General features: G+C 37.4%; 1 protein-coding gene across 1 annotated transcript in view; it reads right to left on the bottom strand.

Moving 5' to 3' along the window:
- LOC113054970 (RNA-binding motif, single-stranded-interacting protein 2-like) overlaps nt 1-19,067 on the bottom strand; it is a 49,727-nt gene that overhangs the window by 19,651 nt on the left and 11,009 nt on the right. The window contains exon 2 of the mRNA XM_026220808.1: nt 6,338-6,504. Within this exon, the coding sequence (XP_026076593.1) occupies nt 6,338-6,504 (167 nt within the window). The remainder of the gene's footprint in view (nt 1-6,337; nt 6,505-19,067) is intronic.

Raw genomic sequence — 19,067 nt, 5'->3', positions numbered from 1 at the left:
GTAGTAGCAGTATCACATACGTTTTACTAAATAATAGTAATATTTCAAGCACAATGCCTTTATGTAAAAATTAACTTTTAGGCCTATGAATGCATATTTGTCATTTTAACTAAACTTAAGACTGGTGGAGATGCTTAAGATATTTTTGGTCATTGAGGGTTTCTGTAAAAAACAAAATAGTAATAGATCATATTAATTATTATTAAAAGATAATACTACAACTAATTCTACTATCATACTAATGTATATACAATGCACTATGAATTGATGAGCTGCTGGGTTCATGAATATTAATCACGGTGTCTGCGTTCGGTCAAACTGATTTGCTGAAATCAAAATAGGAGTATGAATATGAATAATTCTAAACGAACTCCATTATTTTGACAGAAGACAACAAAGAATAGTTTACATATAGCGTGTCGATTCAGCGTGGTAAGACTCTCGCTCTCTCTCTTTGCATGTGTGAGAAACAGCGCTATCAGTAAAGCAACGGTGAGTCGTGCGCCTTCACAAAGAGTTTACAGCATCAAATGCAGGTTCACTGTGCATCCATTGAGATGAACTGAAAAGTTCAGATCTCTTGATGGAGAGAGAACTCTGAAGCTCAGATGCTGAAATTAATGCAAGCGTCATGCGCTTCAGTCTATTTAGTAAACAAACCTGCACGTCTCTGCCATTCATTAATTCACACAGAGACGCGCAGAACACGGATTCATATTTCAAACAACTTTTGCGGCTTAACATTTACAGATACTGGTCCATATGGAGATTTGATTTGATTAATTTAACTAATATTAACTACAACTTTATTCAGCATTGTAACCTATCCTACAGAAAAGCATTAAAAGCTGCTAGATCCGATTACTTTTCTTCTCTTTTAGAAGAAAACAAACATAACCCCAGGTATTTATTCAATACAGTGGCTAAATTATCGAAAAATAAAGCCTCAACAAGTGTTGACATTTCCCAACATCACAGCAGTAATGACTTTATGAACTACTTGACTTCTAAAATCGATACTATTAGAGATGAAATTGCAACCATTCAGCCGTCAGCTACAGTATCACATCAGACAGTGCACTATAGACCCCCTGAGGAACAGTTCCACTCATTCTCTACTATAGGAGAGGAAGAATTGTAATAAACTTGTTAAATCATCTAAACCAACAACATGTATGTTAGACCCTATACCATCTAAGCTCCTAAAAGAGGTGCTTCCAGAGGTCATAGGTCCTCTTCTGACTATTATTAATTCCTCATTGTCATTAGGATATGTCCCCAAAACCTTCAAACTGGCTGTTATTAAGCCTCTCATCAAAAAACCACAACTTGACCCCAAATAACTAGTTAATTATAGACCAATCTCGAATCTCCCTTTTCTGTCCAAGATACTAGAAAAGGTGGTATCCTCACAATTATATTCCTTTTAGAAAAAAATGGTATATGTGAGGATTTCCAGTCAGGATTTAGACCTTATCATGGTACTGAGACTGCTCTCCTTAGAGTTACAAATGATCTGCTCTTATCATCTGATCGTGGGTGTATCTCTCTATTAGTTTATTGGATCTTAGTGCTGCGTTTGACACAATTAACCTCAACATTCTTTTGTATAGACTTGAACACTTTGTTGGCATTAATTAGGGTGACCACCTGCTAATAAGCCCAAGGGGAGACAAGGGGTATGGTTATGAGGGACAATGTGGGACACCTTGCGCGGTGGTGCCCCCACCCCATGCGCAGACTCACTGATAGTGGTTTACCCATTTCTAGCACATACCACCTTACATGGTATATTAATAATGCCCTATTCCCCTAAACATGTGTTAATGCTGATGTACTGTATGCTTATGACAGAATCGACAAATGCACTTCCTCTTACGATTTACTTTAGCTAATTTTATTTATTTTTCATTACAATTTATTCACTTAAAGAATAAATTACTGCTCATATACAGCATTCGATCGCATTGAACAAGAGTGAATGATTTGTCCAGGTTTTTTTTTTTTATGTTTTTGTAATGTCTGGGAAGCCAGAATGCGCATGCATCAACAGAAAAGTTTTTTTTTTAAGCGAACCGTGCAATCCCTATTACCTCAATAATCAATCAATTACAGGCCTAAAACAATCATGCCCGAGCAGATGGATATTAGTACATCTCATCACACCGGCACCCGCATCTAAATCAGTTGTATGGTCTGGTTTTCAGTCTAAAACAGTTGCGTCAAGTATAAATGTCTCGTCTGTTTCGGGAGGTGCGCGCGCAGTCAGCGGAGGCTCGCACCTGTTTTTCTCAGATTTTGAAAAATCTTCGCGATCGACTTAAAATGCTTCCAAGATGACGGGTTGGTGACTCCAGATATAGATGAGCGACCAACTTTTTTTGAGCAAGCACTGATTATGCGTGACACAGTCTCAATTTGTGGGACGCATGAATTGGGCTTCAAACGCTGTGTGCGCACGCGCTACGCGGGACGGGTGGTCATCCTAGCATTAATGGAAGTGCATTAGCATGGTTTAAATCGTACTTATATGACCTCCATCAATTCGTAGCAGTGAATCATCCACAAATGACTTAAGCTGTTCACTTTTTTAATGTGGCTGACACTCCCTCTGAGTTCAAACAAACCAATATCCCGGAGTAATTCATTTACTCAAACAGTACACTGACTGAACTGCTGTGAAGAGAGAACTGAAGATGAACACCGAGCCAGATAATGAACAAAATATTGACTCGCTGTCTAAACTGCAGTGTTTTGAACTCTCTCACAACAGACCCGGAAGAGAAGACAATGCTGAATAAAGTCATAGTTTAGCTATTTTTGGACCAAAATGTATTTTCGATGCTTCAGTAAATTCTAACTGACCCTCTGATGTCACATGGACTACTTTGATAATGTTTTTCTTACCTTTCTGGACATGGACAGTATACCGTACACACAGCTTCAATGGAGGGACAGAAAGCTCTCGGACTAAATCTAAAATATCTTAAACTGTGTTCCGAGGATGAACGGAGGTCTCACGGGTTTGGAACGACATGAGGGACATGACATGAGTCATTAATGACATGATTTTCATTTTTGGGTGAACTAACCCTTTAAGATAAGGTAGAATGTGTCTAAACATTTGACTATTAGTACATCGAAAAAAGTTGTGCATGTGCTATGTTCACTGCAGGATTATGAAGTATAGCACTATGTTTGTGTTCCTAGAAATGGAGGACTGTCACCTGAATTTGTCCATAGCCTAAATACAGCTACGCTGATGTTTGTGGAAAATCAGCATTAGAAGTGTATTTATTTTTACTTTCTCAGAAATGTTTAAGACTGTCGTCACACTTTTCCAGTTATTTTCCAACAGAAGCAAGGCTTCAGCAGCACCTCTTTCTCCTGCCACTGAGCAAACGCTGTCCCACATCTGAACTGAATGGAAGAATGTGCCTGTTTAAACATTAATGATAGGGTCTAAACAAGATCAGTCTTGACTTGCAGAAGCAAAACCAGTCCTCAGCCTCTGCGAATCTGTAAAATTATGGTGTACTGAGGCACAATTAACTTATTAGTGATAAGAATTTACGGCTTGTAATCAAAGCACACACAATCAGGTTTAACATGCAAAGCGTGGCTTACACTACATACAACTTCACCAATTCACTATGAAAAAGGGGTAATAATAATAATAATAATAATAATAATAATAATAATAATAATAATAATAATAATAATAATAACTGTTCCTTTTAGTGTTGTGTGTGTATATATATGAAATTAGCTGAAAGACTGTGTTAAGTTGCTTGACGTAACATTTTAAAATAAAGGTCTTTGCCAAAAGTCTACATTTTGTTACATCTTTACTATAGTGATAATTTTTATAACTTTTTGATAAAGCTCTAATTGGTTTTCTTTTGGAAATACGTTTCAAATTAATCCTGAATGCATTTATGACTGTAAAAGCATATCGGTGTGTGTCACAATCGCAAAATTGATCAAAGAAATTGCGATATATATTATTTTTTTCATATCGCACAGCCCTAGTTCATTCAAAAAATACAGCTAACAATCTAGCTACTGAATACTTAGTTATTAAGCCAACAATAGCGAGGTCAGTTCATTTTTTTGAAGTGGGCCGCGCAAATATATGGGTTTGGTTTTGTGGGCCGCGAGCTGAAAAAGGTTGCGAACCACTGCTATATATATATATATATATACTTGGCCAGTTTATTGATTTGTTTGGTTAATTGATTTTTGTTTTGGATACATTTATTATTTTAATACCGTGCAGTGCACAAAATTAAGATTTGAGAGATGGTTCAAGTCAGTGCTCAATAAATGATGATAAGTTTAGAAATGTTGTGCAACCACTTATTATTATTAGTGTGACATTATATCATGCAATTGAAGGGGAAAACTTCAAGATATCGGCCCTAAAAATCGGCAGCACATATCGGCCATCGGCTGACCCTGACCTCTCCCATATCGGTCGATCTCTACTCTGTATGGTTTTTACCAAATGTCAGTCATAAGCCCTATTCAGATGGGACAAGGGAAGTTTTACAAGGAAACGATAGAGAAAATTGTGTTTGACAGATGTACTTCACATTTTTAAACCCGTGCGAATCTGCTAAGTCTGTGTTTTTCTTACGCAACGTCTGTAATAATTCCAGAGCAAATTACCTACTGTTTTTATATGATTGTTGATATTGCATTATCTAAACGTTTTCCTCATATGTTTTTAGCCTACCGGAGCTACCATTTGCTGCACCTTTCACTATGAATGGTATCTGACATGAATTTGAAACATATTTCCAAAAGAAAACCAATAAGAGCTTTATCAAAAAGTTCTTACGTCTCTAGAACAGACATAAGTCTATTGTAAAATAATCACTATAGTAAAGGTGTAACAAAATTTCTAGACTTAGCCTATGGCAAAAGGAATATAAATAAATAAATCCCGTGTCCAGTCATGCATTCAGTAAATACATTTTCTTTTGGGCAATGGACCTTGTTGGGAAACCAAAATCTACATCGCTGATCCGGAGCAATCTCCTTTGATGTCACCCATCAGCGTTTGTACAAGTTACCTTAATCGCAAACACCTGGCTGGCCAGGTATGGTGAGGCTTTCTCCAAACTGACCAAAAATAAACGAGACAGTGACAAATGAACGATGTTAACAAAGAAATGTGGAAACGATTCCTATTTCAAAGAGAGCGCGGGGAGTTAATGTGCCCACTTGAAGTGAACAGTGTCTACATCGGACGCGACACCGCCATGTTGCAACAGGTTGAGTCTGTCAATGTCTACACAGCATATATGAGCTCTGTGTCAATACTTCATGGATAGGACGGGGCAATTTACTGAAGATTATTTGTCATGTCGTGTCGCGCCGCATCACTGATTATAAAGATTATAAAAAGTTTTATGGTATTTTCTTGCACCGGCGCATTGTGCGTGCAATTAAAAAAACTCTCCATAAGCACGCACTGCAAGCACAGGAGCGTACCTGCGCTCACTTGACCCGCGCTTGCCATTGAAGTGAAGTGGAGTGCATGTCTGAAACGTCTCCTGTTCGTAGTCATTCTGCGACTGAATAAAAGCACTTTTTTTCAAGAGAAGAGCTGTCAGAAGCAGCAGTTGTGAGTGGGGTGGCCAACCCTAGCCCCGCCCCGTGTTAATTGCTTTAAATATTTTTAAGCGTTAAACTGAAAAAAAATGAATAGCCTGCGCTAATTTTGACACCACTACATATACATATACACACACACACACACACACACACACACACACACACATATATATATATATATATATATATATATATATAATAGCAAAATTTGCTATTTAGTCCAAAACCACTTTTTTTTTTTTTTTTTTACTGTGAAGTTGGTCATAATTGCATGGGTGGGTGGGTGGGGGGGTCTATGGGATTGACTCCCTTTTGGAGACTTTCTCTAGTGATGAATTTCAGTAACTTGGTGGTTTCAGGAGAGAGACTGGAAGGTTGCCGCTTGGTCACGACACATTGAAGAGCCACAAAACCACATTTATAGCTTGAATTTCTTAAGAAATTACTAAATTTTAAAGCTTAGACTTTGTTTCATAACAATAGTATCCTGCTCTTTCTTGTCTGTCGGCACGTTGTCAGTTTCCTCTTTGCTTTGCAATGTATTTTTCACTGCGTGAGAACATGACCTGTGGTGTGAGATCGCCATGGCTTGTTGCATGTAGCAACAGTAACTAAGCGGGACGAGTCTGTCCAGGAATATTATCCCTGTCATTCAGCATCCACATAGAGGCAAACCATAGTTATCTAGCCTGATGTATCTTTCACAGAGACTTACGGTTGGCAGAGTTTGACCAGGTCTTGGTCAGTGGTCCCAGGATGGAGTCCACGAATGTAAAGATTGGTTTTGCTCAGCTGTTCCCCACCTCCCGCACTACTGGTGCTGCTACTGTTGGTGTTGAGACTGAGCAGCGCCATCTGGTGGCTGGAGGACACATAGGCTTGCTGTTGACAAATAAAATACATATATAAACATATTTTGTACTTAGATAAATATAAGTACAGTTAAATCAGTGTTACTACTATTAAAGAAAACTATACAAATTATATATATATATATATATATATATATATATATATATATATATATATATATATATACACCAACATACAGAATCCCTTTCCCCTCTCCTCCATGAGTTTGTTAACTTAACCTTTTGTCTCTTCCATCCAATAATAACTACATTAAGCAACCTTCACATGCCTGCCAACAGAAAACCAGCACTGAATGTGAAGGAAAGCAAAATATGCAGTTCATTTTTCTAAGGTTTTCTGGAATTTATCACGCTAAGACAGTGAAATCTGGGGACACAGCTAATAAAGTTGTCAAAGAGAGATTCAGCCTACAAAACACTGAGCCAATACATGGAGAGGATGTTGACTGATGTGACTGACTGTGTGAGTAATGGTTTTAAACCAGAGCATCTGAGTGAAGAAGAATGGAACTCTGCCTGGAGCGAGGAGCTTGAGTGTCTGTTGTCTCTCACTCCAATACTGCTCCATCACAAGTGGAATAATAATAATAAAAAAAAGTATTTCAAAGAACATGATGAAGTGTTCCTTTCACGTAAGGGAATGAGGGGAAAAATGAAAAGAGGGGGAATATGTCATTCTCTCCTCTCAGATGTGTAGGCTATAAAACCTGAGCACTAGAAGCGAAACTGCTGCTGTCATTCTACTCCTCTCACACACAGCCTCCAGTCCGCTCTGACTCCCAGGGCATCTGATATGGAACATGTCTGCACGCTTTAGGGGTGTGTGTTACGACCGATTTAGTTTCATAGTCGCTTAAATGGAAATTTTGTTGACTAGTCTAAAAGTAAGAAACCCTCAGAAGACAGTCAAAAATACTGTGTTTATGAGATCTATTTGAAATAGGCTACGTCAGCTGTGACTCAAATACTTCCAGATACCTTATCTTCTGAAGTGTTCTAAAAACGGCAACAAAAGCAGCAGACGGGCTGAATGAAATTGCAAATACACTCTCTAACATAAGATTGCACTTGTAGACAAGTAGAAATATAGCTGTTATCATGGTTACCCTGTAAACAAAGCAGCACAGTTGGAATTATATGAAGATAACATGAAAAAATGTCAACAAAACTTTTCTAAAGAAAGTCACCTGCCTTTAGAGTCGGGAATCATTAGACATGGTTCTGGTTTCATTAAAATAATTAAACAACTATTTAAAAATAGTGGTACGGAACAAAGCACAATACTCAACTACTCAGTGCTCAATACTGTTTATTACTTACTGTCAACTTAATTTTAAGTTTGCCCATGTCAAAATTCAACATATTACAGTATACACATTTTCAGGTTCCACTTCCGGTTCCATTTAAATGAACTATTATTATGTTTTTTTTACAATTTAACCTTCACTGAATGTAGCGTTGCTGGAAGGTAGTAAGTAACGTTGAGTAATGCTGTCCATCAATCACATGTGCTTCGAAGTTGATGTTTTTGACACTATCAATAACATTTTGCTTTTCAAGCAGGAATAAGCTTGTTTGCCAAATAGTCCATTGAGGGCTGAGACACTTGTTCATTTCCCTAAATTAATGAAATATAAACTGTTAACTGTATCCTTATAACCATTTATAAACACTCCATAAAGCCCCTATTTTACAAATAATAATGCAGTCAGGAGATGGTGTGATGCAATGAGTGGTTTCCAAATTTTTTTACATTTAAAATACATGAAAAAAAAATTCTATCACTTTGTTTAACACTCTTGAAATGAAAATGAAACCCTCACACTAACATAACAATAGCAGTCTATTTATTTCGTGTTTCCAAGTTGAAGTCAGTATGTATATTAATCACAATATGGGACAAATATAATGTAATTTAGTGACGGCAAGTGATGCGCGCTGCAGGTACATGCACAGTCAGACAAAACGATGTGTTATCAATGGCGCGAGTGCATGTACAGTCGAGGGAAACATGTTCGGCAGTTAAAGATAGTGCTGTCGCGATAACCGCAATATTGTAATACCGCGCTATTGACAAGCAAACCGCAGAGGAAAGATAGCAACCGCACAAACCACGGCAACCACAGTGTTCAGTTTTTTTTTTTTTTTTATTTATGAGGCTATGGCCGTCTTGTTTTTTCAATTTGTCACTGTGCATTCAATGTTAAATAAATTAATGATACAATATGGTTACGACTGTCTCTTTCTCGCAAGCCGTTGTAGCTTTATGGTGCTTCGTTTGTTTTGAATAGGAGATGGGAAGCGCTCGATCTCATCCCAAAACCTAATGTCACGTCGCCAGTTTAGGAACATTTCGGCTTTCAACCCAATGAAAAGTGCGAGCCAGCAAATGTAGATGAGCCAATATGCAAAATTTGCTGCAAAAAGGTTCCTGTGACGCAGCAATACATCTAATTTGAGGTCATCGGGACATTCTAAAACGCTTAACGTGAAAAATGCTTAACGTGGTTTAATGTACTAATACAGTGATAATAACAGACCAAACTCACTAAACATCATATTAATAAAAGTATACTATCTACAAAAAATCAGATGATCCATGAATATGAATTCAACGCGTTTAATAACACATTAAGCCTTTTCCTCCAATAGAAAACCATCATAAGGCTTAACGTGTTATTAAACGACTTGCATTCATATTCAGGGCTCATCTGTTTTTTGTTTTTTTTTTGTACATAGTATACTTTATTAGTATATTGTTTAGTGAATTTGGTTTTTAAAAATCACTGTCTTAGTACATTAAGCCACATTAAGCATTTTCTTATAACAGTTTTCTATGGGAGAAAAAGCTTAACGTTATTAAACGAGTTGCATTCATATTAAGGGCTCATCTGATTTTTTTTTTTATATATAGTATACTTTATTAGTATGATTTTTTGTGAGTTTGGTCTGTTAATATCACTGTGTTAGTACATTAAGCCATGTTAAGCGTTTTTCACGGTAAGCATTTTAGAGTGTCACCTGTCATCCAGCGCAGCTGCCCCCTCAAGCATCAGGTCACGGAGCAACATCAAAAAGAACAGCTACAGTTAAGAGTAGCTGAAGCCTTTGCGAAATCTGTAAAATATAGCCGTGAAAGTAACAGGCATACCTGCTGAAGTCACGGACAAACTCCGCGTCAGTGCCCATACCCAAGAGAGCGTGAGCAGATAACGAGGAGTGCATCGACTCAAACGCGAATCCAGTGTCCTCGTGGGCCAGTGGTGGCACGATAATGAGTCTAGATTTCCGCTGATGTCCGAAGTCGTGCGCAAATACATGTGTAATACATTAGAACTCTTTGATTTCTTTAAATATATATATATATATATTGGAAAATGCATGTTCTTGTTGCTGTTTGGCATTTAACAATAAACAAAAATGTTTTAAAACGTGTCTCTCTGTCAGTTAAAATAGGAACAATATATGCTACATAATGCAACGATAGAGCTTTGTATGCAGAAAAATCAGGATAAACTAGGTATGTAAAAAAAAAAATGGCGGTAATACCGCATATCGCGCTATTGAGCCACCCATAAGAACCGCAGGGGAAATTTATTAACCGTGACAGCCTTATTTAAAGACAGTGCGGCGCGTCTGTGGAGTGCACGTCATTAGAATCAATGTGCTCAGTAATTAAAGAAGCAGGGCGGGGTTTCTGTTATCTGGTTTGAGACATCCTTTAAGGGAAACGCAGAATCAACAGAACACTGGCGCAAGGCTGTTCACCGCACTCGGTCACGTGTTGCACCAGAACCGTTTTCATAACCAAAACATAGAAATTGCCCACGGTTCCAGTTCTTTGAAAAAACACAGAACTGGTTCTGAATAAGAACCAATTCTTTGTTCCCAACCCTACTTGGCTTTCATTCATTATGATGCCCCATGAAATGGGTAAATATTGCTTGTTTTTACCAGTGGATATTTCTCTGAGCCAGCAGCGAAACGCATGCATGCATGCGAGGTTCAATTAAATTATTTTTTCCCCTCTTAATATATATATATATATATATATATATATATATATATATGTAACATTAAATTGATTAAATTTGATGTTATCGACTGGTATTTTCTATGTCAACTAGCAGCAGCAGTTCCACACATTACTACTGCACACCACTACCACACGAAAAAAAAAAAAAAGAGTTCTATGGTGCTTTGGTTTCAATATACTGATGCAAAAAATAAATAAATCATTAATAATAATAATAATAATAATAATAATGATAATAACCCACCTTCAAATAAATAAATAAGTAAATAAATACAGACATACATATTCCAAAACCTATTTAACTTCTGAAGACACATAATAGCTTTGGGTGAGAGTAAATGTAATGCCTCATTTACAACTAGTACTAAGATGCAATTAGTGGTCACAAGTGGTCAGCACTAAATAACCACTAAAACAAGGTCCCAAACAGATTGTGATCATGATCAGCTCACAGAAACCTCATACAGAGGAAGTCAAAAACCACACTGAATATTCAATGAAACACTATCTAGGACCCTGCAGTTTCAAATATGCAAAAAACACAGAATTACAAAATCCAATCATTAAAATCGCAAAACCAATGCACACACACACACGAACACTAGTGGTATAACTCTCTTATCTGCATGTGCTTTTAAATGTTTCATTCACACGCTGATCTGACCTGTACTTTTTCTGAGCGCTGCAGTTCTGTCAGTAGTACGCTTACAGTAGCCTATATTGTTGATGTTAAGAAAAGAGCTGCTTTTATCCTCCATGTAAATCAGTCATTTTACACATGATAAAAGCATGCACTTGATTTGATAAAAAAAAAAAAAAACTTACGAATACGACAGCAGCCCTGAGCCCAGTCTAATAATAATTTGTCTATATTAAAAAAGTATTGCTCTTAACAGACCATTGTGTTTTGTATCACTACAGCAGTATGTGTTCTCGGAGCACATAAGCCCTGTTCGCGTGAGGTGCAGCTTCCTGCTCGCGCTGTTCTTTAGGCTAGTTTATTAAAAGTGGATTAATTCTGAATGAGTTGCGTGTCCATATTGCACCAAAATGCAACACTGAACTCCCTTGTGTCCACAGAAACACACCTGCCACGCGGGAAGTTGATTGGATGGACAGTTCTTGACCTAATATAAATGCAAACAGACAAACAGATTCCTGCCTTTATTAGAGAAAAGAGTATGTTCAGCCCCTCCCTTCAGCTTTGAATATTCGGTTTGATTACTACCGAAGCTTCGAAGCTCAAAAAATGGTATTCAGACCAGCCCTAGTTTTTACCGTGTTGTGCATTATAACCAATCACACACACAATTCCGTTGAGTTTATAAATGCAATGGCCAATCAGAAGCTTTGAGTCATCGCTGAAACACCAGAGATTTACTGTTCAGTGCACAAGCTCGCTGACTGAATTCTGCTCTCTCAACAAAGTGCAGATGTACATCAGATGTAAGTATGAGAGATTTATTCATCATAAAGCATAGATAGTTTCACTTATTATAACAGGAGTGTTTTTAATTGCATATACTCACAGAAGCCAGTGATTTTTTGCTCCTTTTCTATAGTTGCTGTTTGAATAACTGAGAAAATGTAAGCATATTTTACAATGTTTTTTATTAAATTGTTATCATGTTAAGTACAAACTAGATGAGTAAATAACATGATAATATTGTCTATCTACGATCTCACAGGTTGACGAAGGGATGAAATTACTATGCAGCACATCGCCCGACACTATTGTGTACTACGATTGCTGCACTTTGATGAATCACTTACACTTTTGTAAGTCCCTTCAGATAAAAAACAAAAAACAATGTCAATAAAGGCAAAATGCTCTTGTTTTAAACATCTCTATTCAATATAAAAAGAGAGAGAAAGAGCTATTACTACCTTTGTTAAAATAAATAAATAAATAAAGGTCAGTAAATGTAGATTTAAGTAAATCTGGATTTTCTGGAAAATAAGACATCAGTGCAAATTGACGCAGGTTAAGAAAGAAATAGTTTAAGGCCTGCTAGTTTAAGGATCCTCTAGCACAAATCAGAGTCTTTATTCGTGTTAACTGTGGGCCCTTCTGCTTCTGTAAGCCCATCTTGCTTGCGCTTTTAACATTTCTAAAGAACAGCCTTTTGGAGTGGACTGATCTCTGTCTGTTGATTCATTCAAAGAAAAATACTCCGAATCTTCAAAACTGATGAATACTTAAAGCAGTTTCAGAGCGGTTTGAATCCATTATTTAACCAACTCACACCAAAGCGTCTCCAGCATCCACAATGACTCTCGGAGATCAAAGGTGCCAAAAAACTGAGAACAATGAAAAAATACTACAAAAATTAGACACGGGAACGGCTTCAAAGAGCTTTTAGCTTTGCCTTGCCAAAAGTTAGTGCACAAAGATCAGAGAAAACCATACTCATATGAATTACAGGGTTTCCACAGGTTTCATCAGGTGAAACGTATGACCTTTAAAGGGTCTCGTAAACAAATAACGATTTACTAATTTCTGAGAGAGTTATATGTAATGATTCACTCAACTCACTATTCGATTCGATTCACGATACTGATTTCACGAATCCATTTTAGACAAATGAAGACAGATTGAAGTTCTTTTATTATTGCTCAGACAAAATGGTGCCCATTTCTTTGTGAAACAGACATATGTCTAAATTGAACTAAATTGAAAATTGAAAATAATAAGACAAAAAAAAACCTCTTCATATAAACAAAGGCTCTGTGCTCTTTCCATTCATAATTAGAGGCAGCCACTGCAGTCGAATAGCAATCCAAACTAAGATGCTGAATACATGCAGCATGGGCAGTTTTTTTAAAGGGGTCATATGATTTTGCTAAAAAGAACAGTATTTTTTGTATTTGGTGTAATGAAATGTGTTTATGCGGTTTAAGGTTAAAAAAAACATTATTTTCCACATATTGTGCATCATTGTTTCTAAAAAAAAAAAAAAACTTCTCAATCAGATAAAAAAAAATCCAGCACATGCTCGCAATGCTGTAATTACTAGAGCCCTTTAATAAAAAGATATCTCTGTATATGTTAATTCACTGCTAGCTGGACAGAGGGGATATTAAAGTGGAGCAGAGCTAGCATAGAAGCAGAGCTTTAGCATCTGAAATCTGATCAGAGTCGGATTGGAAATACCTGGATGAAAACAATTTTAAGTGCTGTTGCAGAGTGAGGAACAGAACTAAAGGTTGTGTGTGTGTGTGTGTGTGTGTGTGTGTGTGTGTGTGTGTGTGTGTGTGTGTGTGACATTACACAAAAGCATTTTCTAAAACACCCAATAAGATAATATAATGGGAGATGTTACTGCATTACTGGTGTCAATACTTCACACTATACTATACTACAATACTAACACTACTAAGAAAGCATAATGGTCACCTTGACAAACTGTAAGGTTTGTGCATTAAGAAATATAAGTGTCTTTAAAAATGAATGTCTTAAATTTTTTAATAACTGCAATACGCAGCCCGCGCTCTGGGAAATGCTGCTTTCCTGTTACAGTACTGCACATAACCTGCTCTTCACAGCCACTGGATCCTTTTACAAAGAGCACGCATGTGCCACTGTCCTCTGAAACTTGATGTTTGTCTGATGTTCTCCTAAAGTAAACTTAATCTGATTGCTACGGTTAACGACACACCATAACAATTAGCACTGTTTTCAAAACCAAAAGTTGAGGTTACTGATTTACTTCACCAGATAAGTTAACTAAACCTGCATCTGCAAGATTCATCAGTGCACAGGATCACTGAAACGCAATAATCATTGCCTCTGAATCTGTTGTTATTAATGCCATGTGAAAAGGGACAAATATGTAATCGAATGAATAAATAATAGACAGAAGACAAACAAAAAATTAACAAATTATTTTTAGGAGCAGATTTCTTAAGTGCTTTGTTCTTTTTTTCTTACATTAGTCTAAAGTCAAGAATATTTTGTATTCCCCACAACAGTGTATGGGTCACCGTACTTGGCTGAATGTCACGTCACTCTCTCACTCTTAAAATTTCAGCCAAAAATGAAATTTCTGTCATCATTCATTTGAAGAATGTGTGTAACCACAAAGTTGATGGTTTCCGCTGACTTCCACAGTATAGATCTGTCAATACGATCTTACAAGTTAGGAATGACATAAGGTTGAGTAAATGACAATTTTCATTTTTGGGTGAACAGTCAATTTAAAGCCAGGATAAGCTATAAAACCGGTCTTAAATCACCAGTGGTAAGATATTTAATGAATGTATTGGTTTATTTTAAATATAATACAAAATCTTCGCAGCATTCAAGGTCTGCCAAGCCAGTGGCAACTGAAACTGTATGTATGCTTATTACGATTATTATGACAATCTGCAGGCAGTGCAAAAAGAGGACTTTTGAACTATTTTTTCACTGAATTGCTCTGTGAGTCTTCAGCAAGAATCACCATACATTTGCAGGGAGGGGGAGGTTCTAATGCTATTTCAAGCATTCAGAGTTATTTACATTGTTAATGAGTTGGATTCTCATGCTAAACATGGCCAAAAGTAAAAAAAACAAAAAAAAGTTAGACCGATGACGGAGTATATCTGTGGCAAACACACTCCTTCCAGGTTTGTATAAGTTTAGTAAGGGCTTTTTTTTTTTTTTCTCGACCAAGGCCCTGTATGATGTCATGAAGGGAGGATTTCCTTGTATGGGCACTTCTCCCAGAAGAGCGTGCACACTAGAGGCTGACATTTTTTCGGGACATGGGAATCCCATGTGATTGGGAACAAATCTGACCTGTGCATTTTCTGAGCGCTGCATTGACCCGACCAGAGTATGTGAGGAGCAGATTTTTTAAAAGTCAGAGTGTCGTGGTTCTCACTCGCTCATAGCACGCTTCATCACGAGTACAATTGGATCTCTCCGATCAGAAGTTTATAATGACACACTGTAAAAAATGAATCATGGGTCTTGTAATTTTCATCAAAAAAATTAAGGTGATAATTAAAAATAATGTGTGAATTTCATTAAAGAAATTGTGATTCAGTGTTGTATAGAAAATAATGAGGACTTTTTACTAATAAAACCAAGACATGCGTTTTCCTCATTTTGTTTTAGGAGACTTAATTAGTTTTGGTGCTTGAATTGGGGAACTGATTAAACTAAAATAATTAAGGAAAGAAGGCTGCCTATTTAATTTAAGTGAATTAGCTCAATTTTGCAGTTTTATTTTAGAGGTGATTGTTAGTTCCCAGCATGCTTTGCATATGGCTGGATATGGAGAGTAAATTTTGAAATGAAATGCTACTTTATGTTTTTGAGTGAAGGGAGGCATCTATTAATGTTTAATGTTCAGTTACATTTGACATTTGTAAGAGTTTCTGTAACATCGAAGTTTCCATTGCACAGTGGAATATATCGCCAAGCCCTACTGTGGACTAAACTAAAAAAACAAATTATTTTCAATTGCCAAGGTGTCCGTAGAGGGTTGAAAAGTCTTTAATATTAAAAGTAAAGATCAACACAAAACTTGGGCAATAACAAGCCCAGACAACAGCCAACAGGGCTGGAAAACAAGAGACCTTTGATAAGGAAAAAACTAGAACAAGAAGAAAACTAGCTAACCAAAAAAAAAAAAAAAAAAAACTTACAGAAAAAAAAAAACTAACAAAACACTTGTCTTGACCGAGCGCCAACCTCCCGCTCTCTCTCGTGAGGCCAATAAGGAAGTGACTAAAACGAATTCATCGACTGACCGCAGAAGGGAGTCAGTCCCATAGACTCCCCATGTTAAAATGCCCAACTTTACAGCAGACAAAAACATGTTTACAGCCTGGTGCAAAAAATGATTTTGGTCTAATAAATTTTGCCCTTCATGACAACTGTGATGGGGGTGAATTTTTTTATAACTCATCCGTTTAAATTATATTAAGACTTAAAGTTCTGCATAATTAAGGGCGTGGCCACTTGAGTGACAGGTGGATTGCCACTGCTGACAGTGCAGTCAACTAGGTGGGCGTGGCTTCAGCAACCAGCTCCCGCCTTTTAGCCCATTTTTGATTGTCCGGGAGAGGCGCGCGGAGACACGCTGCCAAGATGGCGACGGCTCGCTCTGCACACTTTAGGCTTCAAAAACACACTTCAGCAGTCTACGGGTGACGTCACGGACACTACGTCCATGTTTTTATACAGTCTATGGTCTTGACTGACTAGGAGTAACAGGGAACACAAAACAAACCAGCACAGATCACAGAGGGAGAATAAATAGGGAACCAAACCAGGCAGGAAATGAGGAAGGACAGGTGGGGCCAATTAACTGATAATCAGGTAACTAGATGGGTGGGGGTTAGGACAAAAGACAGAAAGTGCACATGGCACATAAAACAAGAAGTCATGTGCTCACACAAAAGACAACATGACATGGCCAATAATAAAAAAAAACATGGCTTTACTAGCCATGTGCAGCACAACACAAGAAAAAAGCAGGGCACAAGACAAGAGTGCATGGTAAGGGAATTAATGCTCAACCAGTGAACTTACCACCGAAAGCAAAAAAGAGCATGAATGTTTGAACCCCAGCACCTGAACAAAAACTAAGCTAGGCAGAACAGGGGACTGTACCATGATGGTCGATGAATGGTACAGTCCAAACCTCTCCGATCCAGCTTTGTTGGTACCATGATGCTGATCATCAACTTTCTTTGTCAACTCGGGCTTTGATCCTGAGTTTGTGGAGCGCGTGCACATGAATGTGTGACATCACTGGCGAACAGCCAATCATGACCATTGCAACACAAAGCAAGTTGGATTTACTTCTACGAGAGACCCAGTGAGATTCAAAACGAAAGGTTAAAGGTTTTGCTAGGTTAAGAAATTGAAGAATATGACAAATTAAACGTCATATGAAACATGAAGGAGGACAAATAAAATAAATAATCTTGCTCTATCAGTGCAATCACAAAATAAACTTGTTAAGTTAGTTTATACATTTAAAAATATATAGCAATAGAGTCTCGAATGTGCAAGGTCACATGTATTCATTTTTAAAATAGTGGAGTGTAAGTTACTATGGCAATGAATGCCTCTAAAAGCCAAGCCACTTACATGGTACCTAAAACCCAGGATTGGTGCAAACTAACCTGAAACTTACCAGACCAGTGAGCTAATCTAGCTTCATGGTAAAGGCCCCAGCTGGGATCCAAACACCATGCCCTGTACAGACAACAAACGGGACAATACAACATAACAAGACATGGCTAGAGCACACTCAAAGTCACACACACACACACACACACACACACACAACAAGATCATGTGCGGGTGTCAGGACTCTGCCACAAAATCAAGAATAAACAAGACTGAAGTGGAATGACCCAGACATTAGTAGCCTTATATAGTAGGCTATAGAAAAATAATTTTTCCCTATAATTTTTCCCTATTATACAGATGAAGTTTAAAGCATTATCCAACTCTTTATTACAACATTCAGTGTTATGGAAAAGAAACATAATGACAGATATTCACAAATTTATAGTCTATAGTAAACGACAAGCTACAATGCATAACATAACTGTAAGATTTAAAAAAAACTGTAAGGAGGGTTGGGAATTATTAACCAATTTCTGTAGCCACATTACATAACAAGGATAACAAGGACGAACGACTCAAACCCGAGGACTCAAATGGTGAGCTAATCATTTCTGTTGCCTGAGCATCGCGATGTTGCACATGTGCAGTCAACACAAAGTGAACGATTCACTCCACGAACAACACAACACCACCTCATGGTGTAACTGAAGCAAGTACTTGATTTATTTTACATTTAATATCATTTGTAACATTATCTTATCCTATCTCAACACATCTCATCTCTTCTGTTACTGTGGCTTCAGCAGAGCTCTCATTTTCAAAACTGAAGAAAATAAAAAATTATTTGCAAATTATTTGCAGAATACCATGGCGCAAAACGGACTAAATGAAACTAACCATACTTTATATTGTATAGACAGAATCTTAAAATAAATACCAAGGAAATTGTGGATGAATTTGGCAAAAAAAAAAGGCTCGGAAAATGCAAAGAAAATGAGTGAGTAGTTTTAATATCTATAAAAGATATTAGAGATAATATCTTTAATATCTATAATATAAAACCAATGGATGACATCAATCAAACTCAAGAACATGATATAAGTATGAGTTTGTGGATTTGTGAAAAAACGTCTCAGGTTACGTATGTAACCATGGTTCCTTGAGTAGGGAACGAGACACTGCGTCCTCTAGGGGTCGCTATGGGGCAACACCTCGTCGTGACCCGTGTCTGAAGCATACATTGAAAAAACACCAATGAGTTGGCCGGCGACAGCCTCTGACGTCACTACCAGCACGACTATAAAAAGGCACCGGGAGAACACATCATTCATTTCTCCGTCTGAAGCTTGTGTCCGAAGCATGGCAGGGAGCTAGAGGATGCAGTGTCTCGTTCCCTACTCAGGGAACCATGGTTACATTCATAACCTGAGACGTTCCCTTTCAAGGGAACTTCAAACTGCGTCCT

This window comes from Carassius auratus, chromosome 36 (genome assembly GCF_003368295.1).
Source record: "Carassius auratus strain Wakin chromosome 36, ASM336829v1, whole genome shotgun sequence".
Taxonomy (NCBI): Eukaryota; Metazoa; Chordata; class Actinopteri; order Cypriniformes; family Cyprinidae; genus Carassius; species Carassius auratus.
This window is presented reverse-complemented; position numbering and strand designations above follow the sequence as displayed.